We start from the raw sequence: 17,831 nt of genomic DNA, 5'->3' as shown, positions 1-17,831 counted from the left end.
TTATTAATACGGTATCAATTAAAATACTAAACAATGACGTGGAATTTGTCAATATTTTAATTTATATATTTCATAAGAAATGTAGAACAATACATTTATGCCATATTTTGCTTCTTGGTTATGTAAAAGAATTTGCCTGAGTGAATTGTCCCTTTAACTTTAAGGCTACCATAACCGGAATAAGAACTTGACCACTTTAACTATAAATTTATGAGTCCAGTGTAGAGGAACTAAGTAGTATTTCTATATATTAGATACACTTTGTTATTAGATTTATATACTGTGTTATTAGATTTATATACTTTGTTATTAGATTTATATACTGTGTTATTAGATTTATATACTTTGTTATTAGATTTATATACTTGTTATTAGATTTATATACTGTGTTATTAGATTTATATACTTTGTTATTAGATTTATATACTGTGTTATTAGATTTATATACTTTGTTATTAGATTTATATACTTTGTTATTAGATTTATATACTTTGTTATTAGATTTATATACTTGTTATTAGTTACTGTTAGATTTTGTATATTTTGTTATTATTTATATACCTTTGTTATAGATTTATATACATACAAAATTTGTATATTTTGTTAATTTCCTTTCATACAAAATATATGATATTCAAGTTCATTTGCAGCATTCTACTGTAGATGATTATATACCATTGGTTTGCATGGGCCTAAAATCATTAGTGATGCATCATGCATGTAGTAATATACAAGATTAATTTACAGCATGTGCACAAAATGTAGAAATGTGTTCTTCAAATACAGTAAAACATGTTCATAACCAACACACTTTCAACATATTAAAGATTTTAACGTAGAGATTTTCATTCCCTGTCATATTCTTTACAAATATCTGTAATAACTATATAATTAACTATGCTTAAAACAAAATGATTTCGTCAGTCCCTAGAGATTCATTATAACCATGTTTTACTGTATTTCTTGTTTAAAATTCTTTGCCTATTTTGTATGCTGGTAAATGGTTATTTATGCATGGCAGTGATAGGTACAAATAATTATTACTATGTTTATACTATGGCTCAGATTGAACTTAGAAATTACATTGCTTTAGAAATCTATAAAAAAACAAGTGCTGAATACACCTTTTGACTGTTTACTGGTGTCCTGCTATTGACACACTTGGTAATTGAGTTGAATAACTATGGTTTGTAATATACTGTTGCTTGAGGGTTTTAACTCCACTAGATTTACACATTAACCCAAGTTTTAAAATTTCAAATGCTGCAATGATGCTTCATGAAAATAAACCCCAGTGAATGAAATAAAATCCAAACAGTAAATTTTCCACTCATAAATTTGAACAATTAATCCCTGTATACGGTAGCATTGCTAGTTAAGAAGTTGTAGCTAGAACTGCACACTCTGTAACTGCACACTCTGTTATTCACTTTGTAATATAGCATGACTTATTAGTTGTAGCTAGAATGGCACATTGTATATCCCTCACCATGTGTCACTGTCATAGATGCTGTGCTTTCCTCCTACTTTCCTTAGGGATGCTGGTATTCCTTTATCTGACCTATCTGTTGTACCCAGCAGTGGCGACGGAGCTTCCTTCGGCAGTGTACACATGAGTGAGAAGGCTCTCACCATACAGGACCTGACCTATGGACCACCAGACAGTCATCTCATCCTCTGTAGAAGTAGGTCTCTTGTAGTCTTGTTTTGTGTCTGACAGTAAGGAAAGGTTACTTCCATCACTTGGTTATTTTGAAAGCTGACATGCAAGAGTTATATTTCAGCTGTATACATTCATTCTCATCTGATATTGATGTAATTCAGTCCACTGTTCATGCCCCCAATAGCACATGATCATTGATCATTATCCCATGGTAAGGATTCTGATATGGAGGACCAAGAAAAATTTAATTTATAATGAAGATCAGACAACCACTTAACTTGAATTTTAAAGAAACACTATTACTGCAGCCATAGAATTATCAAAGGACATTGTTAATTTATTGCAACCATAAGATTATCACAGGAATACTTTTACTGTGGCCATAGAATTGTCACACACCAGTTCTCCATTTTCTGACCCTGCATTGCTATTTCAGATCTCTCCTTCCAGTTGGAGTCCGGAGTGAATACCATAGTGAAAGGAGACAGTGGTTGTGGCAAGAGTTCTTTACTGAGGGTGATAGCAGGGCTATGGCCTACAGTTACAGGTAATAAAGATCTTTACTGAGGGTGATAGCAGGGCTATGGCCTACAGTTACAGGTAATAAAGATCTTTACTGAGGGTGATAGCAGGGCTATGGCCTACAGTTACAGGTAATAAAGATCTTTACTGAGGGTGATAGCAGGGCTTTGGCCTACAGTTACAGGTAATAGAGATCTTTACTGAGGGTGATAGCAGGGCTATGGCCTACAGTTACAGGTAATAGAGATCTTTACTGAGGGTGATAGCAGGGCTATGGCCTACAGTTACAGGTAATAGAGATCTTTACTGAGGGTGATAGCAGGGCTATGGCCTACAGTTACAGGTAATAAAGATCTTTACTGAGGGTGATAGCAGGGCTTTGGCCTACAGTTACAGGTAATAAAGATCTTTACTGAGGGTGATAGCAGGGCTATGGCCTACAGTTACAGGTAATAAAGATCTTTACTGAGGGTGATAGCAGGGCTATGGCCTACAGTTACAGGTAATAAAGATCTTTACTGAGGGTGATAGCAGGGCTTTGGCCTACAGTTACAGGTAATAAAGATCTTTACTGAGGGTGATAGCAGGGCTATGGCCTACAGTTACATGTAATAAAGATCTTTACTGAGGGTGATAGCAGGGCTATGGCCTACAGTTACAGGTAATAAAGATCTTTACTGAGGGTGATAGCAGGGCTTTGGCCTACAGTTACAGGTAATAGAGATCTTTACTGAGGGTGATAGCAGGGCTATGGCCTACAGTTACAGGTAATAAAGATCTTTACTGAGGGTGATAGCAGGGCTATGGCCTACAGTTACAGGTAATAGAGATCTTTACTGAGGGTGATAGCGGGGCTATGGCCTACAGTTACAGGTAATAGAGATCTTTACTGAGGGTGATAGCAGGGCTATGGCCTACAGTTACAGGTAATAAGATCTTTACTGAGGGTGATAGCAGGGCTATGGCCTACAGTTACAGGTAATAAAGATCTTTACTGAGGGTGATAGCAGGGCTATGGCCTACAGTTACAGGTAATAAAGATCTTTACTGAGGGTGATAGCAGGGCTATGGCCTACAGTTACAGGTAATAAAGATCTTTACTGAGGGTGATAGCAGGGCTATGGCCTACAGTTACAGGTAATAGAAGATTCTTTACTGAGGGTGATATCAGAGCTATGGCCTACAGTTATGGGTAATAGAAGGACAAGAGTTGTTTACTGAGGGTGATAGCAGGGCTATGGCCTACAGTTACAGGTAATAGAAGGACAAGAGTCTTTACTGAGGGTGATAGGGGCTATGGCCTACAGTTACGGTAATAGAAGGACATATTTTACTGAGGGTGATACAGAGCTATGGCCTACAGTTACTTGTTTACTGAGGGTGATAGCAGGGCTATGACTACAGTTACAGGTAATGAGGAAAGAGTTGTTTACTGAGGGTGATAGGGGCTATGCCTACAGTTACAGGTAATAGAAGGACAGATTTCTTTACTGAGGGTGATAGCAGAGCTATGGCCTACAGTTATGGTAATAGAAGACATGTTCTGAGGGTGATATCAGGCTATGGCCTACAGTTATGGTATAGAAGAAAATTGTTTACTGGTAGTGGGGCTATGGCCTACAGTTACAGGTAATAGAAGACATTTTTTTTACTGAGGGTGATACAGGGCTATGGCCTACAGTTACAGGTAATAGAAGGACAAGATTTCTTTACTGAGGGTGATAGCAGGGCTATGGCCTACAGTTATGGGTAATAGAAGGACAAGAGTTGTTTACTGAGGGTGATAGTGGGGCTATTGCCTACAGTTACAGGTAATAGAAGGACAATATTTCTTTACTGAGGGTGATAGCAGAGCTATGGCCTACAGTTATGGGTAATAGAAGGACAAGAGTTGTTTACTGAGGGTGATAGCAGGGCTATGACTTACAGTTACAGGTAATAGAAGGACAAGAGTTGTTTACTGAGGGTGATAGTGGGGCTATTGCCTACAGTTACAGGTAATAGAAGGACAAGATTTCTTTACTGAGGGTGATAGCAGAGCTATGGCCTACAGTTATGGGTAATAGAAGGACAAGAGTTGTTTACTGAGGGTGATAGCAGGGCTATGACTTACAGTTACAGGTAATAGAAGGACAAGAGTTGTTTACTGAGGGTGATAGTGGGGCTATTGCCTACAGTTACAGGTAATAGAAGGACAAGATTTCTTTACTGAGGGTGATAGCAGAGCTATGGCCTTCAGCTACAGGTAATAGAAGGACATGAGTTCTCTACTTAGAGTAATAGCAAAGATCTGGCCTACAGTTACAGGTAATAGAAGGACAATATTTCTTTACTGAGGGTGATAGCAGGGCTATGGCCTACAGTTACAGGTATTAAATGGATATCTTTACAGAGGGTGATAGCAGGGCTTTGGCCTTCAGTTACAGGTATTAAATGGATATCTTTACTGAGGGTGATAGCAGGGCTATGGCCTACATTTACAGGTATTAAATGGATATCTTTATGGAGGGTGATAGCAGGGCTATGGCCTACATTTACAGGTATTAAATGGATATCTTTACGGACGAGGATAGCAGGGCTCATGATAGGAGTATTCCATTGACCTTTTACTCCATAAATATGGCAAAGTGTGATGACAATAATGTACAAACAACTTGTTAACAACTTTTCTAAATATGAATATATATATATATGTACTGTATTATGATAAATTATTCAGATCCATCAAAGTCATCTCCCTTTGCTTCACTTTGTCAGTACTAACTACTTCAACAACTTTTATTTCCATGTTACAGGATCTGTTAAAAAACACATTCCCATGGAACACAAAAAGATACTATTTCTGCCTCAGAAACCTTACTTCACTGATGGATCACTGAGAGAGCAGGTGTGTATCTACTTACCAAGAACATAAACGATACTCATCATTTTAACAATAACTGGTGTTAAATTATATATATATATATATATATGTCTAACACAAAATATAATGTAAGATAATTTATTTTGCTTTTGGTGCATGCACAATCAGTACTTCATTCCATATAAGCCAAAGTGCCACTGATTTTTAGCCCACCATCATCAGATAGTGGATTATTCAAATAGCTTTTTGTCCATGGGCGGTCATTCGTCCTTCTATCCGTCTGTCTGGCCGGCTGGCTGTCTGTCCGTAAACTATTCTTGTTATTGCTATTTCTCAGAAAGTACTAAATGGATCTTTCTCAAATTTCATATATAGGTTTTTCTTGGACCCTAGTTGTGCATGTTACATTTTTGGACAGATCAGTTAACAAGATGGCCGAACGGCTGCCATCTTTGATTTTGATAGTTAAGGTTTATTGCTATTTCTTAGAAAGTACAAAAGGGATCCGTCTCAAATTTCATGTCCAGGTTTCCCTAGGGCCCTAGTCTTTTAAATTGCATTTTGGGACTGATCCATAAACAAGTTGGCCGGTAGGCTGCCATCTTGGGTTTTGGTAGACAAGATTTTGTTACCGCTATTTCTTAGAATGTACTGAAGGGATCCTTCTCAAATTCCATATGTAGATTACCCTAGGGCCCTAGTTGTGTATATTGCATTTTGGGACTGATCAGTGAACAAAATGGCCAACAGGCTGCCATCTTGGATTTTGCTAATTGGAGTTTGTTACCGCTATTTCTCAGAAAGTGCTGAAGGGATCCGTCTCAAGTTTCATGTGCAGGGTCCCCTAGGGCTCTAGTGATGCATATTGCATTTTGGGACTTATCAGTGACCAAGATAGCGGACAGGTCACCATCTTTGGTTTTGATAGTGTAAGCAATGAATCTGTTTCAAATTTTAGAAATGTATGTAGTATATTTGAAAAAGTTTGAAAAGCAGAGAAAAGATCCCTCTTTCTAATGTCAGACATAGATCTTTCTTCGATAGGTGCCAAGATCCCTCTTGGATCTCTTGTTTTCGGGATGCAATTGATTATTTTTAATATTTTTATCTTGAAATTAAATTAGAAGCTCAAACTTTTCAATGGTAGAAATGGTGTTAAGTAAGTAACTTTTGTAACTGAAGAAAAATACTAAATTGTCTGCTCCTGTTTTTATATTCTATATGTCGGCGATTGAGTGTCTTTAACCTTCTCTTTGTTTCAGTAAATCATACACCATTTACGTATTTACCACATGTCAACGATTTTCATTTCAAACCATAAAGTTTAATTATGATGAATTGAAATTTAGCAATCTACATTTTTCAGTCTTGTTAAGTACACTAGACTATGGTAAGACTACATTATCTGGATATTTGTGTTAAGTTAAAAATATAGTGAAAATTATTTTAGTCTAGACCAGCAAAAAAATTCAAATTGAACAGAGTGTTTTGAGATGTATCACCTACAGCCAAGGTCATGATACCTGTATATCTGTTATACCATACTAATGACAATGATCCAGAGAAGATCCATTTCTTGTGTTACTGTTTCCATAACATTGTGATATGTATTTAGTCTGTAATGGAGGCTACTGTTGACAGGTGATGTACCCTATGCAGGATATCCTCTCAGGCTCAGGTAATTACATCATCATCATTGGCCAATATGAAAGACATGAGCTGTTTTCGATTGTTACATTTGTATTACATGTTTTCTGTCATTTGAGACTTAATGGAATTTTATGTAAGAAATCAGTGATTGTTTATCCTAACAGTAATATGTGTATTAGTTGTTGTGTCACATGCTAATGTCACACATATGTAGCTTTGTTAATATTTACATCACTGGTACATATATACTGTAGTACATTATAAAAAGTTCTAAACGCTATAGACCTGAAACAATACAAAAGCCAAACCTATTCCTATACCTATACCTGTACTAGCTGTGATAAGATAGCCTTACCGAGAGACAGAGACAAAGGACACAGGGTCAGATTACTGGTATTTGTACTCTACCTGCACATGTGATATTATATAATTCCCTGTGATTGATAGTGTCAGCAGAAAACCAGAAGATCACACAGTACCTAGAGTATGTTGGATTGAAGGACATTTTGGATCGGGTTGGTGACCTTGACAATAACATTGACTGGAACTGGTAAGTTACTAGAGAATGGAGCTGTCACACAGTCAGTTTATTTGTTTTGTTTGTTTTAACAACATTTTGCCAAAGACACCTGATGGAATACTTAAATTTTTTATATTTACTTTTACAGGTATGATGAATTGTCTCCAGGTAGAATATTTACTTTTACAGGTATGATGAATTGTCTCCAGGTAGAATATTTAGTTTTACAGGTGTAATGAATTGTCTCCAGGTAGACTATTAACTTTTACAGGTATGATGAATTGTATCCAGGTAGAATATTTACTTTTACAGGTATGATGAATTGTCTCCAGGTAGAATATTTATTTTTACAAGTATGATGAATTGTCTCCAGAAAGAATATTTACTTTTACAGGTATGATGAATTGTCTCCAGGTAGAATATTTACTTTTACAGATATGATGAATTGTCTCCAGGTAGAATATTTACTTTTACAGGTATGATGAATTGTCTCCAGGTAGACTATTAACTTTAACATGTATGATGAATTGTCTCCAGGAAGAATATTTACTTTTACAGGTATGATGAATTGTATCAAGGTAAAATATTTACTTTTACGGGTATGATGAATTGTCTCCATGTAGAATATATACTTTTACAGGTATGATGAATTGTCTCCACGTAGAATATATACTTTTACAGGTATGATGAATTATTTCCAGGTAGAATATTTACTTTTACAGGTATGGTAAATTGTCTCCAGGTAGACTATTAACTTTTACAGGTATGATAAATTGTATCCAGGTAGAATATTCACTTTTACAGGTATGATGAATTGTATCCAGGTAGAATATTTACTTTTACAGGTATGATGAATTGTATCCAAGTAGAATATTTACTTTTACAGGTAAGATTAATTGTATCCACGTAGAATATATACTTTTACAGGTATGATGATTTGTCTCAACGTAGAATATATACTTTTACAGGTATGATGAATTGTCTCCAGGTAGAATATTTACTTTTACAGGTATGATAAATTGTCTCCAGGTAGACTATTAACTTTTACAGGTATGATAAATTGTATCCAGGTAGAATATTCACTTTTACAGGTATGATGAATTGTATCCAGGTAGAATATTTACTTTTACGGGTATGATGAATTGTATCCAAGTAGAATATTTACTTTTACAGGTAAGATTAATTGTATCCACGTAGAATATATACTTTTACATGTATGATGAATTGTTTTCATGTAGAATATTTAATTTTACAACTATGATGAATTGTATCCAGGTAGAATATTTACTTTTACATCTATGATGAATTATACCCAGGTAGAATTAACTTTTACAGGTATGATGAATTGTCTCCAGGTAGAATATTTACTTTTACAGGTATGATGAATTGTCTCCAGGAGAGATGCAGAGACTGTCATTTGTTCGTCTGTTTTACCATCAGCCAAAATTTGCAGGTAATATTCATTTTACTAGTTCAGGAAATAAATATATGTATCTATGTGTGTATTTATGATTTATAAGTAACTTTATGAATAAAAAGTCTAGCACACCATTTCTGGTAAAATTGCATTTTCTAATAAAAAAAAATCTTAATATGTGAATTGATGAAAATGTTGTCTGCAGTGGAGTTAAGGTCATCAGTTCAGATGTCAAGGTGACTATTAGGTCATCTAACCCAAAGGGTCAGGATGAACCATTGTCATCATGCACCCTCCGTCGTCATGCGCCCTCTGCCGTGTGCTGTACGCTGTCCACCATGCGATCTTCATTCAAGGTCATAGGGGTCAAATAGGCTGAAATCTTTATACAACTTCTTGTGAATAACTAAGAGGCCTAGAGACTTGATATTGGGCCTATGGCAAGCTGGGATAAACGGCTACCAAGTTTGTTCAAATGAATGAACTTGACATTCATTCAAGGTCACAGGAGTCAAAAAGGCTAAGATATTCAAACAACTTCTTCTCAAAAGCCATAAGACCCAAGGTACTCATATTGGGCCTGAGACATGCTGGAATGAAGGCCTACCAAGTTTGTTCAAATGAATGACCTTGACTTTCATTCCAGGTCATAGGGATTGAATAGGCTAGAAATTTTAAACAACTTTTTCTCAAGAACCAGAAGGCCCAGGGTACTAATATTTGGCCTGTAACATGCTGGAATGAAGGCCTACCAAGTTTGTTAGGTCATCTGACCCGAAGTATAAGGATGACCTTTTGTTATCATGCAACATCCGTCGTCATACGCCATGTGCCGTTTGCCGTGCGCTGTACGACATGCGTAAACTTTTCATTAAAATGACTTCTTCTCAATAATCGAAAAGCCCATATTACTCATATTGGGCTTGTACTTCTGTACCAGTGATCTTACTCCTGTATTCTTGTACTTGACAATGTTATTTTACTCCTGTATTCCTGTACTAGTGATCTTACCCCTGTGTTCCTGTACGTGTAATCTTACTTCTGTATTCCTGTACTTGTGATCTTACCCCTGTATTCTTGTACTAGTGATCTTACCCCTGTATTCTTGTACTAGTGATCATACCCCTGTATTCCTGTACTAGTGATCTTACCCCTGTGTACCTGTACTTGTGATCTTACCCCTGTATTCCTGTACTAGTGACCTTACTCCTGTATTCCTGTACTAGTGACCTTACTCCTGTATTCCTGTACTAGTGACCTTACTCCTGTATTCCTGTACTAGTGACCTTACTCCTGTATTCCTGTACTAGTGACCTTACTCCTGTATTCCTGTACTAGTGACCTTACTCCTGTATTCCTGTACTTGTGACCTTACCCCTGTATTCCTGTACTAGTGACCTTACCCCTGTATTCCTGTACTTGTGACCTTACTCCTGTATTCCTGTACTAGTGACCTTACTCCTGTATTCCTGTACTAGTGACCTTACTCCTGTATTCCTGTACTAGTGACCTTACTCCTGTATTCCTGTACTAGTGACCTTACTCCTGTATTCCTGTACTAGTGACCTTACTCCTGTATTCCTGTACTAGTGACCTTACTCCTGTATTCCTGTACTAGTGATCTTACCCCTGTATTCCTGTACTAGTGATCTTACCCCTGTATTCCTGTACTAGTGATCTTACCCCTGTATTCCTGTACTAGTGATCTTACCCCTGTATTCCTGTACTAGTGATCTTACCCCTGTATTCCTGTACTAGTGATCTTACCCCTGTATTCCTGTACTAGTGATCTTACCCCTGTATTCCTGTACTAGTGATCTTACCCCTGTATTCCTGTACTAGTGATCTTACCCCTGTATTCCTGTACGTGTGATCTTACCCCTGTATTCCTGTACTAGTGATCTTACCCCTGTATTCCTGTACGTGTGATCTTACCCCTGTATTCCTGTACTAGTGATCTTACCCCTGTATTCCTGTACTTGTGATCTTACCCCTGTATTCCTGTACTAGTGACCTTACTCCTGTATTCCTGTACTAGTGACCTTACTCCTGTATTCCTGTACTAGTGACCTTACTCCTGTATTCCTGTACTAGTGACCTTACTCCTGTATTCCTGTACTAGTGACCTTACTCCTGTATTCCTGTACTAGTGACCTTACTCCTGTATTCCTGTACTAGTGACCTTACTCCTGTATTCCTGTACTAGTGACCTTACTCCTGTATTCCTGTACTAGTGACCTTACTCCTGTATTCTTGTACTAGTGATGTAATACCTATATTCCTGTACTAGTGATCTTACCCCTGTATTCCTGTACTTGTGATCTTACCCCTGTATTCCTGTACTAGTGATCTTACCCCTGTATTCCTGTACTAGTGATCTTACCCCTGTATTCCTGTACTAGTGATCTTACCCCTGTATTCCTGTACTAGTGATCTTACCCCTGTATTTATGTACTAGTGATCTTACTCCTGTATTCCTGTACTAGTGATCTTACCCCTGTATTCCTGTACTAGTGATCTTACCCCTGTATTCCTGTACTAGTGATCTTACTCCTGTATTCCTGTACTAGTGATCTTACCCCTGTATTCCTGTACTAGTGATCTTACCCCTGTATTCCTGTACGTGTGATCTTACCCCTGTATTCCTGTACTAGTGATCTTACCCCTGTATTCCTGTACTAGTGATCTTACCCCTGTATTCCTGTACTTGTGATCTTAACCCTGTATTCCTGTACTAGTGATCTTACCCCTGTATTCCTGTACTAGTGATCTTACTCCTGTATTCCTGTACTAGTGATCTTACTCCTGTATACCTGTACTAGTGACCTTACTCCTGTATTCCTGTACTAGTGATCTTACTCCTGTATACCTGTACTAGTGACCTTACTCCTGTATTCCTGTACTAGTGATCTTACCCCTGTATTCCTGTACTAGTGATCTTACTCCTGTATTCCTGTACTAGTGATCTTACTCCTGTATTCCTGTACTAGTGATCTTACTCCTGTATTCCTGTACTAGTGATCTTACCCCTGTATTCCTGTACTAGTGATCTTACCCCTGTATTCCTGTACTAGTGATCTTACCCCTGTATTCCTGTACTAGTGATCTTACCCCTGTATTCCTGTACGTGTGATCTTACCCCTGTATTTATGTACTAGTGATCTTACCCCTGTATTCCTGTACTAGTGATCTTACCCCTGTATTCCTGTACTAGTGATCTTACTCCTGTATTCCTGTACTAGTGATCTTACTCCTGTATTCTTGTACTAGTGATCTTACTACCTATAATTCCTGTACTAGTGATCTTACCCCTGTATTCCTGTATGTGTGATCTTACCCCTGTATTCCTGTACTAGTGATCTTACCCCTGTATTCCTGTACTTGTGATCTTACCCCTGTATTCCTGTACTAGTGATCTTACCCCTGTATTCCTGTACTTGTGATCTTAACCCTGTATTCCTGTACTAGTGATCTTACCCCTGTATTCCTGTACTAGTGATCTTACTCCTGTATACCTGTACTAGTGATCTTACCCCTGTATTCCTGTACTAGTGATCTTACCCCTGTATTCCTGTACTAGTGATCTTACCCCTGTATTCCTGTACTAGTGATCTTACCCCTGTATTCCTGTACTAGTGATCTTACCCCTGTATTCCTGTACAGTGATCTTACCCCTGTATTCCTGTACTAGTGATCTTACTCCTGTATTCCTGTACAGTGATCTTACCCCTGTATTCCTGTACTAGTGATCTTACTCCTGTATTCCTGTACTTGTGATCTTACTCCTGTATACCTGTACTTGTGATCTTAATCATGTATACCTGTACAGTGATCTTACCCCTGTATTCCTGTACAGTGATCTTACTCCTGTATTCCTGTACAAGTGTTCTTACTCCTGTATACCTGTACTTGTGATCTTAATCATGTATACCTGTACTAGTGATCTTACTCCTGTATTCCTGTACTAGTGATCTTACTCCTGTATACCTGTACTAGTGACCTTAATCATGTATACCTGTACTAGTGACCTTAATCATGTATACCTGTACTAGTGACCTTAATCATGTATACCTGTACTAGTGATCTTACACCTGTATTCCTGTACTAGTGACCTTACTCCTGTATTCCTGTACTAGTGACCTTAATCATGTATTCCTGTACTAGTGATCTTACTCCTGTATTCCTGTACTAGTGATCTTACTCCTGTATTCCTGTACAAGTGATCTTACTCCTGTATACCTGTACTTGTGATCTTAATCATGTATACCTGTACTAGTGATCTTACTCCTGTATTCCTGTACAAGTGATCTTACTCCTGTATACCTGTACTTGTGATCTTAATCATGTATACCTGTACTAGTGCTTTGTTGTTGTGTAATGTGTAATGATATCTATTTTGAACAGTGTTAGACGAGGCAACTAGTCAGGTCGGTTTTGCAGCTGAGGAGAAGATGTACGAGATGTGTAGTCGATTAGGCATCACAGTGCTGAGTGTTGGTCACCGTCAGAGTCTTCACAAATACCATGTGATGGAGATTGTGCTCGATGGTCAGGGAGGCTGGAGAATACAACCAATCACAGACAATGTTTTATCATCAAGCACCTGCTGACAAAGTCTACAACGATTGGTTCAGGGTGGTTGAAAGGTTATGGTGACGATGGGACCAGGTCTTTGCTGGGATCAATTGTAGATAAACAATCACCTGCTGACCTTTAGTTTTAAAAGTGTACTGTATGTGTATGGCGAGTAAAATCTGGGGTGTGAGGTTTTGATAGCTTTAGAAGTTATTTATGTTTGTTTACCTGTAATCAGTGAGTCAACAAGATTGTTCTTTCATTAAGGTACTTATTTTTTAAAGACTAATTTTATTGTCTAACATTCATCTATTGTCGATATCCAAGTCCAAAAAAGCACACTGTCTGTGTTTTTATCGCTCTTTGATTATTGTGGCCAGTTATCTTTTCTGTATCAAGCTTACATACTGATGTCTTAGAATCCTTAAAAATCTAGATATGACTAGGTTAATAATTTGCGACATTTTAATACTCCAATCAAACTGCCACTGCTTTCGGTATGCTTATAAGCTACTTCTGAGAAGTATTTCTCTAAATTATCTGTTTTTACATCTACAACTGCATTTATTTACAAAAAATACTCTTTTTGTAATCTTTACCAATTTCACTAATGATTTAGTGGTATAGTTCCTCTTATATCATTTCCATTTGGTTTTATTTTTTCATGTCATGTTTTTTTAGGTCACCTGAGACGAAGTCTCAAGTGACCTATTCTAATCGCCTTTTGTCCGTCGTCGTCCGTCGTGCGTCGTATGTCCGTAAACAATATACATTTTCGACTTCTTCTCCAAAACTGCTGAAGCAATTTCAATGAAATTTTGCACAAACCTTCTAAGGCATAAGGCCAATCAAAATTGTGAATTATACGGTCCCCACCCCCCAGGGGGCTGTGGGAGGGGCCAAAAGGGGTAAAATTGAGTAAAATTTCAAAAATCTTCTTCTCTACTCACAGATGTGGTAGAATCAAATACTCTTCATAGATTGAAAGGTCTTAAGGTCCTCTACAAAAATTGTGAATTATATGACCCTGGGGTCTCTAGTTTCCTCCTGGGGAGGAGGTTAAGTTTACTATAGTTTATATTGGGAAAACACATTTTTGAGCATTATTTGGTCATTTGTTATAGGAAATGAGTCAAATGATGTCAGAATTATCAGTATGAGATGGCCATTTAATCCTATTAACAAATTTTCTCTGACTGACCCCCAGGGGCCTTAGCGGCGGGGTCAAAAGGGGTCAAATAGGCTAAAACTTCAAAAATTTTCTTCTGAAATTCTGGAAATGGTAGCATCAAATACTTTTCATAAATAGAAAAGTCTTAAGGTCCTTTACAAAATTTGTGAATTATATGACCCTGGGGTCTCACGTTTCCCTCTGGGGAGGGGGTCAAGTTTACTATAGTTTGTATAGGGAAAACCCATTTATGAGCATTTTTTGCTCAATATTCATTGGTAACGAGTCAAACTTGGTTAGAATTATTAGCCTGAGATAGCATTTTAACATCATATTGATATTGGTCCAGGCCGAACCCCTGGGGGCAGAGGGGCTGGGCCAAAAAAGGTCAAATAGGCTAAAACTTCAAAAATATTCTTCTAAAATTTTGGAAATGGTAGAATCAAATACGCTTTATAGATGAAAAGGTCTTAAAGTTTGTTTTTTAAAAATTGTAAATTATATGACCCTGGGGTCTCATGATTCCCCTTGGGGAGGGGGTCAAGTTTACTATAGTTTGTATAGGGAAAACACATTTATGAGCATTTTTTGCTCAATTTTCATTGGTAACGAGTCAAACTTGGTTAGAATTATTAGCCTGAGATAGCATTTTAACATCATATTGATATTGGTCCAGGCCGAACCCCTGGGGGCAGAGGGGCTGGGCCAAAAAAGGTCAAATAGGCTAAAACTTCAAAAATATTCTTCTAAAATTTTGGAAATGGTAGAATCAAATACGCTTTATAGATGAAAAAATCTTAAAGTTTGTTTTTTTAAAATTGTAAATTATATGACCCTGGGGTCTCATGATTCCCCTTGGGGAGGGGGTCAAGTTTACTATAGTTTATATAGGAAAAACACATTAATGAGCATTTTTGGCTCAATTTTCATAGGAAATTAGTCAAACTTGATTAGAATTATTAGCCTAAGATATAGCATTTTAACATCCATATCCGTCCTCGATGACCCCCTGGGGGACCAGAGGGACAGGACCAAACAGGGTCAAATTGATTAAAATTTCAAAAAATACCTCTTATGTTTATATGTCTTTAATTTGTGTCATTATTTGTTTCATTATATATTCTAACTCAGGTGACCGTTAAGGCCCATGGGCCTCTTGTTTTATTATTATTATGTCTTTTCATTATCAAATCTGCTATTTATTGACAATTAGGCAGTTCATAGTGTTCTGGTAAATATGTGAAGGGAAAGTTTTATTATTGTCAAACATAGCTAGAGCTATAAATTTGTCAAAATGGACAGTTAAATTGATCTGATAATGAGAATAACCAAGATTAACATGTCAAAATGAACAGTGTGTTAGATAAAAAATTTAGTGTACTGCAGGTGTCCTCCAGAATGAGCTGGCTTCAATCAGGCAGGTCTGATTAAATCAGGTTTTATTTATGTCAGTTGTGAGTCATTTTACTGTTGTTGTGAATGTTACAGTTTCTGTACACTGCTTATAATATACATGGTAGTTTTTATTTTGATAATTGTGTATTAATCAGAATTACGTATAACTGCCATAACTGAAAAAATTATGTTTTTGTTAACTTTATGATCAATTCAGGTGAGATCAAATGCCATATGGTTATAAATTGGTTGTAGGCATAATGTAGCCCGTGTGTAAGACATGTACTCTTTACAATATAATGTTAAATCTTCTCAAGATTAGGAAAGGACACTAACTACAGGTGTCAAGTTAGTTGTTAGTGAACTCTCTAAATCTATGTAGTATTATATAGTTAGTTTACTGTCACACAGATTTCATCATAGTAATATTTCATAACAGAGTGCTGTTGGTATTCTATAGTACTACACATCAGTAGTGGCTAACTTTGTTCATATAAACCCATGACAGATTTATTACCTATTTTCTAGTCTATACACTGCCATATAGATGGCAAGGATGTCAAAATTCTCATTTATTATAGCTTATGATATTGAAGATGATGAGATTACATAAAATGGATTAAATACATGACATAGTTGTTGACTGATTAAAAAGATGCATTTCCTAATCAGTATTGGGTGTAATGCTGATTTATTTGTTATTTGAAACTGGTAACTAGTGTATTTGTTACTGGTATTGACTGTTTTTTTACTATTAAGATTACATCACTGTACAGATTGTTTGTAAGATCTCACTTTTGATGATAACAGCATATTAATATATTGTGTTTTGCACTGACAGTCTTAGTACAATGTAATACACTGAGGGCATTGTTATAAGTATTGTATTATTTTTTTAAATCTTGTTTCAAATTCCTCAGAGATGAAAGACAAAATTCTTTTTGTTTTATAGAAATCCAATTTGAAATCCAATATGGCCAAGATGGCAGCTTTTGAAAATGATTTAAGATATATTGTATAGACAATTGGTAAATAATGAAGCAAGTTGGCCTTAAGTTCAAATTGTTTCAACTTCAAGCTGTTTACTTTTTGGTATTTTGTTAATTTGAATATGGTTTGACTTCAGTTAAAAATATAATTGAAAGTTTTTGAACTTGAATTTGAAGTATAATTGAAAGGTTTTGCTTGAAATTATAGTTTCATTTGTGTGGAGTAGGTGGTGGACCTTGGCAAAAGTTACACTGAACATTGATCAAAATTGTTTAAAACTCTTGATAACAGGAGTTTTGCACTGTGCTACATCTTTAAGGTATCAAGGTTTGAACATCAAAACTTTTTTAGCGCACCATCCTCAGATGGTTGGCTATTCAAATCGACTTTCGTCTGCCGTCCTACATCTGTCAAACCTTTCGTCCATCCATCTCAAATTTCATATAGAGGTTGCCCTAGGGCCCTAGTTATGCATTATTGCATTTTGGGATCAATCGGTCAACAAGATGGTTGGTAGGCCCCCATCTTGGATATTTATGTCTGAAGTTTGTTGCCACTATTTCTCAGAAAGTACTGAAAGAATCTTTCTCAAATCTTATATGTACAGTTATTTGTAGTTGAAGTTTGAAAAGCAGAGATATGATCCCACTTTCCATAGTCAGACAGAGATCATTCTTTGGTGAGGGCTGAGATCCCAGATCCAAGATCCCTCAGGGATCTCTTGTTTCTATAACCTAGAAATCTAAGGTATGTGCCTTGTGAAACATTACTTTAAAGAAGTGCTATATAAATAAAGAGTAAATAGTGTAAATATTGCTGATGTTTGATGTATCTGTTCAATTACACTTCAAAAGGTCAAATTGGCCTGTATTATTAGCTCAACTGGTCCGGAGGACCGAGGTGAGCTTATGGGATACCGCAGCGTCCGGCGTCAGGCGTCCGTCAACATTCGACTTCTTCTCCATAACCGCTGGTCGGATTTCAACAAAATTTGACTGGTAGCATCCTTATGGGCTACTAACTGAAAATTGTACAAATGATGGGGCTGATCCCCTGGGGGCCTGA

At 36.8% G+C, this 17,831-nt stretch overlaps 1 protein-coding gene across 4 annotated transcripts in view; it reads left to right on the top strand.

The window, feature by feature from the left end:
* The window catches only part of LOC138319135 (lysosomal cobalamin transporter ABCD4-like), a 34,318-nt gene extending 16,741 nt beyond the window's left edge, over positions 1–17,577 (top strand). Inside the window, exons 11-17 of one of the 4 annotated variants that reach the window (XM_069262073.1) lie at positions 1,582–1,685; positions 2,100–2,210; positions 4,981–5,072; positions 6,690–6,726; positions 7,146–7,248; positions 8,595–8,671; positions 13,040–17,577. In XM_069262073.1, the coding sequence (XP_069118174.1) occupies positions 1,582–1,685; positions 2,100–2,210; positions 4,981–5,072; positions 6,690–6,726; positions 7,146–7,248; positions 8,595–8,671; positions 13,040–13,245 (730 nt within the window). In that variant the 3' untranslated portion in view covers positions 13,246–17,577. Of the gene's footprint in view, positions 1–1,536; positions 1,686–2,099; positions 2,211–4,980; positions 5,073–6,689; positions 6,727–7,145; positions 7,249–7,366; positions 8,569–8,594; positions 8,672–13,039 lie in introns of those variants that run through there. The other 3 variants (XM_069262072.1, XM_069262071.1, XM_069262074.1) reach the window with 3 other exon arrangements.
* Positions 17,578–17,831: the final 254 nt, after the last annotated feature.

The sequence above is a fragment of the Argopecten irradians genome, chromosome 3 (assembly GCF_041381155.1).
Source record: "Argopecten irradians isolate NY chromosome 3, Ai_NY, whole genome shotgun sequence".
NCBI lineage: Eukaryota > Metazoa > Mollusca > Bivalvia > Pectinida > Pectinidae > Argopecten > Argopecten irradians.
Note: the sequence above shows the minus strand (reverse complement) of the source record. Positions and strands in the feature narration are given on the sequence as shown.